The 8,286-nt window shown below is 39.3% G+C and overlaps 2 protein-coding genes across 5 annotated transcripts; one reads left to right on the top strand and one right to left on the bottom strand.

Annotated features, from left to right (window-relative positions):
• Positions 1-29: 29 nt before the first annotated feature.
• Positions 30-4,250, bottom strand: LOC139952590 (ankyrin repeat domain-containing protein 66-like). 2 transcript variants are annotated; one of them, XM_071951774.1, is made up of 4 exons: positions 4,148-4,250; positions 3,320-3,545; positions 2,650-2,878; positions 30-2,351 (listed from the first exon to the last, which is right to left on the bottom strand). In XM_071951774.1, exons 2-4 carry the CDS (start codon positions 3,471-3,473, stop codon positions 2,117-2,119), a joined length of 618 nt encoding a protein of 205 aa, XP_071807875.1. In that variant the 5' UTR covers positions 3,474-3,545; positions 4,148-4,250; the 3' UTR covers positions 30-2,116. The 2 variants fall into 2 exon arrangements, with proteins under 2 accessions (XP_071807875.1, XP_071807876.1); XM_071951775.1 differs by having other exon boundaries at positions 3,320-3,563; positions 4,148-4,242.
• Positions 4,251-4,293: 43 nt separating this feature from the next.
• Positions 4,294-6,498, top strand: LOC139952591 (von Hippel-Lindau disease tumor suppressor-like). Of its 3 annotated transcripts, none has more exons than XM_071951776.1 (3): positions 4,294-4,413; positions 5,119-5,652; positions 6,365-6,498. In XM_071951776.1, the coding sequence occupies exons 2-3, from the start codon at positions 5,295-5,297 to the stop codon at positions 6,496-6,498; spliced, it is 492 nt and encodes a 163-aa protein (XP_071807877.1). In that variant the 5' UTR covers positions 4,294-4,413; positions 5,119-5,294. The 3 variants fall into 3 exon arrangements, with proteins under 3 accessions (XP_071807877.1, XP_071807879.1, XP_071807878.1); XM_071951778.1 differs by having other exon boundaries at positions 4,324-4,413; positions 5,161-5,652; XM_071951777.1 differs by lacking the exon at positions 4,294-4,413 and adding an exon at positions 4,523-4,715.
• Positions 6,499-8,286: the final 1,788 nt, after the last annotated feature.

Below are 8,286 nucleotides of genomic sequence, written 5' to 3'. Positions count from 1 at the left end.
TCTTCTTCTTCCTAAAAAAAATTTCTTTCTTTCTCTTCCTGAAACAAAGTGAACATAATTTGTATACATTATACTGTATCTATGTGTGGTGACCATAAGACATTTGTATTTTAGACAAATCTTGAATGTAGAATTTCGGTTTTTCTCTTTAAATGCAAATCAAATTTGCTGGTAAATTAGAAAAATGGGGTTTCCTTATGGCTATGTGAATCTAATTTTAGGCAAACATTTTGTTTGAAAATGTTTGGAGACAGTGGCTCGATAATTGTTGGTAAATTTGTTTAATCATCCACCGAAGCTCTGAAATGTTAAAGGAACACGTTGCATTGGATCGGTCGAGTTGGGTCTTTGAAAAGCGTCCTGTAACCGTTTGTTATAAAATTGATATGGTTAGAAAGACGTTGTAAAAGTAGGATACAATGATCTACACAAATATGCCTCGAAATTGGGTGGTTTTCCTTTTACCTCGTCGACAAACACGGTCGGCCATTTATGGGAGTCAAATTTTTGACTCCCATAAATGGCCGACGGTGTTAGTTCGCGAAGTAAAAGGAAAACCGTGCAATTTTGAGTGATACTTGTGTGGATCAGTATATTCTACTTTTAAAACATCTTTCTAACCATATGCATTTCATAACAAACGGTTTCAAACGCTTTTCATAGACCAACTCGTCCGATCCAAGGCAACGTGTTCCTTTAAGATCCCACTAAAAAATTGTAAACGGTTGAAAAGTATAGATATCACTTTTAAGGTCAAAGACCAGTCTTCGTATCTAAACATATGCATAAAACAGCAAACCTGTGAAAATTTGAGCTCAATTGGTCGTCAAAGTTGCGAGATAATGAAAGAAAAAATACTCTCTTGTGTGCTTTCAGATGCTTGATTTTGAGACCTCAAATTCTAAAAGGGTCTCAAAATCAAATTCGCGGAAAATTACTTCTTTCTTGAAAACTACTCCACTTCAGAGGGAGCCATTTCTCACACTGTTTGATACTATCAACTTCTCCCCGCTACTCGTTACCAAGTAAGATTTTATGCCAATAATTATTTTGAGTAATTACCAATAGTGTCCACTGCCTTTAAAGTGGCAAACTTCTTGTGACTAGTACAGGATGGCACATAAGGTTTGGTACATTTTGTAAAAAAAAATCTGTGGATAAACATTTCATATTTTTTTCACATGAAAAGATATTTAGAATGTGTTTTTATTCAAAGCAATAGGTGACGTTGTAATAAAAAGAAAGCATAATGAAGACGATGCACACCTATTAAAGCCATTGGACCCTTTCGGTAAACAGTATTGTCCAAGGCCCACACTTCGTGTATCACAAGTTATATATAAAATAACAAACCTGTGATAATTTAGGCTAAATCGGAGTCGGGAGAAAATAACGTGAAAACCCATCCTTGCATCTGCGCGTTTCGCCGTGTCATGACATGTGTTTAAAATAAATCCGTATTTTCGCTATCGAGAATTGATATTGTTTTAATGTTTTCTCAAAAAGTACAGCATTTCATGGTATAACATTTCAAGAGAAGTCTTTCACCATTACCTTCTGTAAACCCTGTAAGTTATTTGTAAATCTGTGAACTTTTTTTGTTTTTCTGTACCGAAAGGGTCCAATGGCTTTTAAAGATCTGTATACATTGTACATGAAATTGGATTTATTTGGCCATTGATTTGGCCACACAATGTAATAATCATGAAAGCTATAAATAATAAAAACACCCAATGCTAAATTTAATCAAAAAGATACATTGTATTTATTGCTATCTCAAAACTTAGTGTTATATTTACACAACAAGAGTACTAAAAATACATTTTTACACTCTACAAATGACGGAAACTTTTGAGAGACTCTGTTTGTTGGAAGCCTTTGACTAAGATCTATATTGACTAATTGAGACTCCCCTAATGTTACATCTAGAATCAAAATAATAGCACAGAGTACTTATAAAGCACACACTTCCTAGACGGCACTAGATGGCGCTGGACAAAAGAACAATTCACAAACAAATTAATGAGCTCCGAACAGTTCAGTCTTCAAATGTTTCTTGAATTTCATCAGTGAGTGAGACTGATGGATCTCTGGAGTGAGTTTGTTCCAAACAAAACTATTTTGAGTCTGAGTTAATCAATAAAACTGCCCTTCCAGCTCCCAAGAATTTCCTCTTCTTCCCTTTCTCCTTCGTCTTCTCCTTTCCCTTCTTCTCTTTCTCTTGCTCTTTTTGTTTCCTCGCCTCTTCCTCTCTGTGTCTCCTTTTCTCCTCTTCCTGTCGCTCTCGTTCCTCCTGTTCCAGCTTTTCTTGCTGTTCTCTCTCCTTACGAATCACGTCTTCCCACGCAGCCCTACAACATAGGAACAATCACAGGTGCTTATCACTAGCAACATGAATGGTGGCTTCTTGAGCTCTTTTCACCGGGAACCGAAAAACCAATGACAATCGTTTTGGGCGCCAGTTGTCTTTCCCAAAGGTTGTTACGATTTCTTGACAAACATTCACACGATCACAAACATCGCATTCTCAACGATCCTCGTGCATGCGAGATCACACTGTGCTCTGCCAGTACCCCGTTTAGGGTAATGTATTTACGATCGCTTTCTTGACACATAAGAAACAAACCAACAAAATCAGGAGAAACTTACATTTTCAGGAATTCAACACAATCATGCTGTCCGTAGACTGCAGCTACATCTCTTGCTGTGTCACCGCAGCAATCTTTTATCTCTATATCGGCTCCGAGTTTATGTAAGGTTTTAAGGGCACCAATCTTGCCGAGTTCCGCAGAAAAATGTGCTGGTGTCCATCCACTGTCTGTGACGGCATCGATATTGGCTCCGTAGTCAACGAGAACGCGAATACTTTCTCCATGACCTTGGTTTGTAAATTGGTGAAGGAAAAGTAAGTTCATTAGTTTGAGACATTAATCTGTTGGTAAGCCTACTTTTCGCAATCGCCTTGTATGTAACATAAGTGTTTATGAACAAAGATGACTTGTCAAATTTAACAATGTTATGAAAATTACTTTAGCTGCATGTAAAAACGTATTTTCATGACATTGTTTTTCTTAATTTCTCAAAAACTACAGCACCTCAGAAACTAATATTTTCAGGTACGCTTTCTACTATCATCATCTTCAATCGGTGCAAGTTTAATGTAAATCTGTGGACATTGTGTTTTGTGTTACAAAAAGTACCCAAATCCTTGAAGGTACGATTGAAGATGTGAATTTTTTTGTTCAATGTGTAAGCCTCCAGCGTCCCACCTACTGGGTTATTCCTGAATGATCAAGAGAACACCTTTTGGCAAAGTTACCTTTGATGGCAGCCCAGTGTAATGGAGTCCTGTCATGCCACTCTGCATCTTTCTGATTCACGTCATACTTGCCAAGATTCAAGAGATTTAAGATCTGTTCGCTGTCTCCCGCTGCTGCCGCCTCATGAACCTCACTCATTATAGGCCCTTCCATTGGGGTCACAACCGTGTCAAAGGTCAAAGTGCAGGCGAGGGGATCATTGCATGATCTATCATGATGGGTTCACTGCAGCATGCAAAAGTACTTTAAAAAAAGATGAATCAAAAAGATTTATAAAGTACATAGGCCTATTATTAGTGTTACAAGTACGCCAATTCAAATGGGCTGCAGGGGTTTAAATCAAACCTTGCGGCCCATTTGAATGGCCATCAAGCCATGCTCGTACCAAACACTTGGGTCTTAGGACTTGGACCCTCGCCGGCGGAGCGTTACAACTATTGTAACTATTATGATGATGGGATTTAGATGTGAGTTATAAAAGATTCTAATTTACCCCAAATTTTGAGTCAAAAATGAGAATCAGACATCCCATTTATTTTCGAACAAATTATGAAAAAGTGATGGCGCCACACAGGAAAGCTATCCATCCAATCTACCGTACAAATGACAAAAAAACCTTTTAAATTAAATTAAATTATACTTATCTTTTCCTAGTGTTTTTTAAAATGCACACACTCTGCTAGTGCTATATGATATATCTACCTCCAATACCGTACTAACGCAACCATACATTTAGGGCGAAGGCAAGTCTTTAGGCCTAATTTCATATTGCTATCTGAAATTATATTTAATCTATGTGTAAGGTATCCAATAGTAGGCATGTTTACCTTTTAGAAAGTTAAACTAAAAGCGCAAATTTCATCGTTGTGTGCAAGCCATTCTTATGTTGTTTACCGTGGTGATGTCAATCAATCTGTGCTCCTCATCTAAACTTGAAAAAGATTGAGGGCGCTGTTTCACATTATTAGTTTTTTTATTGAAAAACAAGAACTGACACTTTATCTCTGTCCGGTGGTCGACGTGCAGTACGTGCTGAAAAAGGGCTAAACAGTTGACTGTAAACTAAAACCATGGATTAGGCTCTGGTGCAAAGGTAATGTTTTTGTAAAGTGATTATTGTGTATTGTCAGGTCATGTCGCATATTTTTACATATATAGTTATTACTCGTCATGCTTGTGTTCGAAGTTGTTTATGTTGACATATGACAACATCCTCCGACAACATTGTTGTTGTAAACCATCTGACTTCTGACCATCCATATTTTTTTATGTCAACTGTCGACCATTGTTGTGTTGTCGACTGTCAGTCAGTGTCACACTAGGACAATTAGGAGCTTCCCTTCTCAGTGAGAAAGTTACTATGGATAGTAAGACTATCTAGTTTATTGCTCAATGGTAAGACTAAGTCTCCTAAGACTGAGTGCGACTGACAGTGGTATCATCTCGCAAAATGTATTGACATTGGGGAATGTGTCACATTCTGTCAATGTCAGTTGTCACTGTGTGTGTGTGTCACATTACAATAGACCTTATGCATTGACGTCATCCAGCCGCCATCTTTGAGGTCAAACGGTGACGAAACAATCGAATAATAGATTGGCCAATGAATGAACAACCTCCTTTTGACCTCAATGCGGGGGCGCCGTACTGAAACGACGTCATGTGCATAAGGTCTATTCCTAATTTTTAAGTTAAACCCCTGTGGAGAAAGGAATGGTGAGGTTCGATGCGAACTTTTTGTTTTCCAGTTTAATGTCAGTAATTTTGTTAATCCAATACATTTTTCAATGCAAAACAGATTTGAAGCAAAAGGCATGACGATTCTGTCCTTAAATCTCAGCTGGAACATCTTGAAGTTTTACAACAAGATGTTAACATCCTGAAGTAATGAACAAGAGCAACAGAGAAGCAAAATAGAAACGGCTAATTAATAAACCTACATCAGCATCTGTCCTGACATCGTCACCCGAAACCATGCAGGAACTTCCCAGTCATGGTCATCAGAGACCGGAGCAGAACAAACTCAAATCCACGGCAGCTCCAACCCCTCCTGCTGGTGCAATTTTTAGAAACCGCACTCCACGTTTAGTCAACTTACTGTGGTTGGACTTTCAAGGGAAGCAAGTGACGTATACCAGAAACGGATTGAAATCAAGGCACAAGATGGCTATGAACACTTTCGAAGGTCATCCGTGGATATTCAGAGATCACATCACCGGCGACAAACTTGTCTGCTACACCGACGCAGAATCGCAGAAGAGAGAAGTGTTTTTCCCGATTCCATTCAGCGAAGACTACCCACATAATACTCAGGTCAACATTATCTTACCAGGTAAAGTGTACAAAAAGGAGGAGCATTCTTCACACTGCACTAAGGGGGGGGGGAGGGAGAAAATAAAATTGAACTACAAAATGTTTTCCTGGCAAAGTTTCCAATTGTAGATGGAGTAAATTTGGCAGAGCTTGAATTTAAAATTAAAAAAATCACACGAAACATCTCTGTAACTGGCGTCAAATATCTTTGACCGTACATTTCTTGTTTTATCTTTTTTATTTACTGAACTTTAAGGAGATTTTTCAAAGCATACATTTTAGGAATTGGTTAAAACAATAGACTGCAGGACTTGTTTTGCGGTTGTTGACCAAGTTTAAAATAAATGGACTCTGGCCAGTTAAACAGTGGGATTTTGAAGTCCTTGAAGGGGATATATGATAATAATAACTAGTTCTTATAAAAAGCGCATTCACAATTAACGTCTCAATGTGCTTCACATTATGCCCCGATCAATGGGCCAATACCTTTCCTTTTATCTCTCTCAGTTCCCTGGGGAGCATATAGCCCTGGGCTGCCGTGGGGCTCCAGCGGCTTTTCGGAGCATGCTTTTTCGTGTGCTTACGGTTAGAAGCGCTGTGAAATAAAAATTGCACAGTGAGCACAAAATCGGCCGCTAAGCAGCGCTATGAAATTGGGCCCTGGATATTTACTGATAGTTTATTGAATCTGCTGTAACTAACATGAATATTTTGTGGATTTTGTTTTTCAGTCTACACCCTCAAGGAGAGAGCTCTCCAGGTTGTCAGAAGTTACATCAGGAGTAAAGACGATTGTGCAAAGTTACAAATTCCAACCACACTTCAACGTGAGCTCGCTAATCCAGATGTTTCTATCAATTGGTGATGCCCGAATGTCTTTTGCAATGGTCACCATGTGCGGGCGTTGAATTTTTTTCTTGAAGGGGCACATCAATCCTCTGGTAAGGGGCACTAGACCGATCCATAAAGCCCCGCCCCATTGCGTATTGACCAATCACAACGCAACGAAGGTCCGACACTAAGGTCCGACGTGCTTGCGCATCTGCTTGGCGCGCGCGGCAGAGTTGTGCAGAAAGGCATTGGAGAGCCCCACGTGTTCTTGCTCACACGTGCATCGTGGGCGGAGCCTACTGGATCGGTCTCTTCTACGAGAACAATTTTTATTTGCATTGGAACTTTGTGAAGGGCACTTAAGCAAAAGCACAGGGCACCATGGCAATTGCTGTGGGTACCCAGGGTTAGTTTTGAAGGCCTGCATGTGATGTCTCCGTCAGATTCTGATCAGTGTAGTATCTTGCCCGTCAGGAATTGCCCGAGCGGAACGCATACTTAAATTTTTAGTCTTGATAAATGATGTTTAAATGTGATATTGTTGCCTAGTACTGACCATTATGTTAGGGCATGGATGTAGAAATTAAACACCCATGCTTAGGGCAGCCATTCAAATCAACCAATCGGACAGCAGAAGAGAAAATTAGCCCGACCCCCTTTTTGTCTTTAATAAGAATCAGTGTTTATTATTGCTATTGTATACAGGGTACAAGACAAAGATTTATGTCTATGTCTGATTGTGGGATGTTTGAGGACTGTAGGCTGAATAACAAATTACTTATCTCTGGGTCTGGCATTACAATCTTATTCAAGTCCAAAATGTTGGTGTGAAGTGACATGCGAGCAAACGTAGTCCTAACTTAGGACTAGTCCTAAGCAATGCTGAGAGATATGACTGGTCCTAAGTTAGGACCAGTAACTCATCCTAACTTAGGACTGGTCCTATCTCTTAGCTTTGCCTAGGACTAGTCCTAAGTTAGGACTACCTTTGTGATCTCCAACCCAGGGCCCAATTTCATCAAGCTGTTCAGCCAGAAATTCTGCTCAGCAAGTTTGTTTACTAAGCAATTAATAAGTGGGAAATAGTCACAGCAGTGGTAACTGTAATGTATTTTGGCCAGTTACCTATTTTTCCTTTTAAAGCCAGCGTTTTCTGTACTTAAATTAGCAAGTTATTGTGCTTTTGCTTTATGAAATTGGGCCGGCCCTGTAGGCAAGTCGCCAACGGAGCAAGGGTTATGTTAAAGAATGCAAGTTGGTGAACATTAATTGGCAAAGAAGGGTTTGCCAAGCTTTGTGGTTAACTGCCTCACATGAACTTTGGACAATGCACACAAATCTGCATACAATAGTATGTGACAAAAGGCATTGTTTTCAAAATGTACACTAAGTACCAAAATGCTATTGACCCATTTCACCCGACGCCATCATCACAAAAAACCTTGAATGCACCATATTGGTGGGCAATTTCACTGTGTGTTTTGTTATATAACTCTAAGCTGTGCATTATGCAGTGAAGTGTGCATTTGAGGCGACGCGGCGTTAGTACACGTAAACCTAACTTGCCCACCAACATGGTGAGCGTGGCACCAGTCACTGCGTGTGACGCGCGTGCAAGGGGTCAATAGGCCTAAATAGAATTGCAACGGTGCTAGTCATAGTTTTGTTTCAGTGTAAACCTGCACCTCAACCCCAGTTGTTTCAACAACTTTTAAAAAGAAGAAAGACAAAAAACCATGAATTATTACATTTTTTATTTAAAATATGTACAGTATGAATATTTTTACTAATATAGTAAATGAACATTCAAAATATACAGTAT

The sequence above is a fragment of the Asterias amurensis genome, chromosome 20, assembly GCF_032118995.1.
Source record: "Asterias amurensis chromosome 20, ASM3211899v1".
Classification (NCBI taxonomy): domain Eukaryota; kingdom Metazoa; phylum Echinodermata; class Asteroidea; order Forcipulatida; family Asteriidae; genus Asterias; species Asterias amurensis.
Note: the sequence above shows the minus strand (reverse complement) of the source record. Positions and strands in the feature narration are given on the sequence as shown.

Coding starts and splice junctions, on each gene's coding strand:
- LOC139952590 (XM_071951774.1), bottom strand. CDS start 3,473: ATGGAAGGGCCTATAATGAGTGAGGTTCATGAGGCGGCAGCAGCGGGA. Junction 2,879..3,319: donor ACACTGGGCTGCCATCAAAG/GTAACTTTGCCA, acceptor TTACAAACCAAG/GTCATGGAGAAAGTATTCGC. Junction 2,352..2,649: donor TGTGTTGAATTCCTGAAAAT/GTAAGTTTCTCC, acceptor CCTATGTTGTAG/GGCTGCGTGGGAAGACGTGA.
- LOC139952591 (XM_071951776.1), top strand. CDS start 5,295: ATGCAGGAACTTCCCAGTCATGGTCATCAGAGACCGGAGCAGAACAAA. Junction 5,653..6,364: donor GGTCAACATTATCTTACCAG/GTAAAGTGTACA, acceptor TTTGTTTTTCAG/TCTACACCCTCAAGGAGAGA.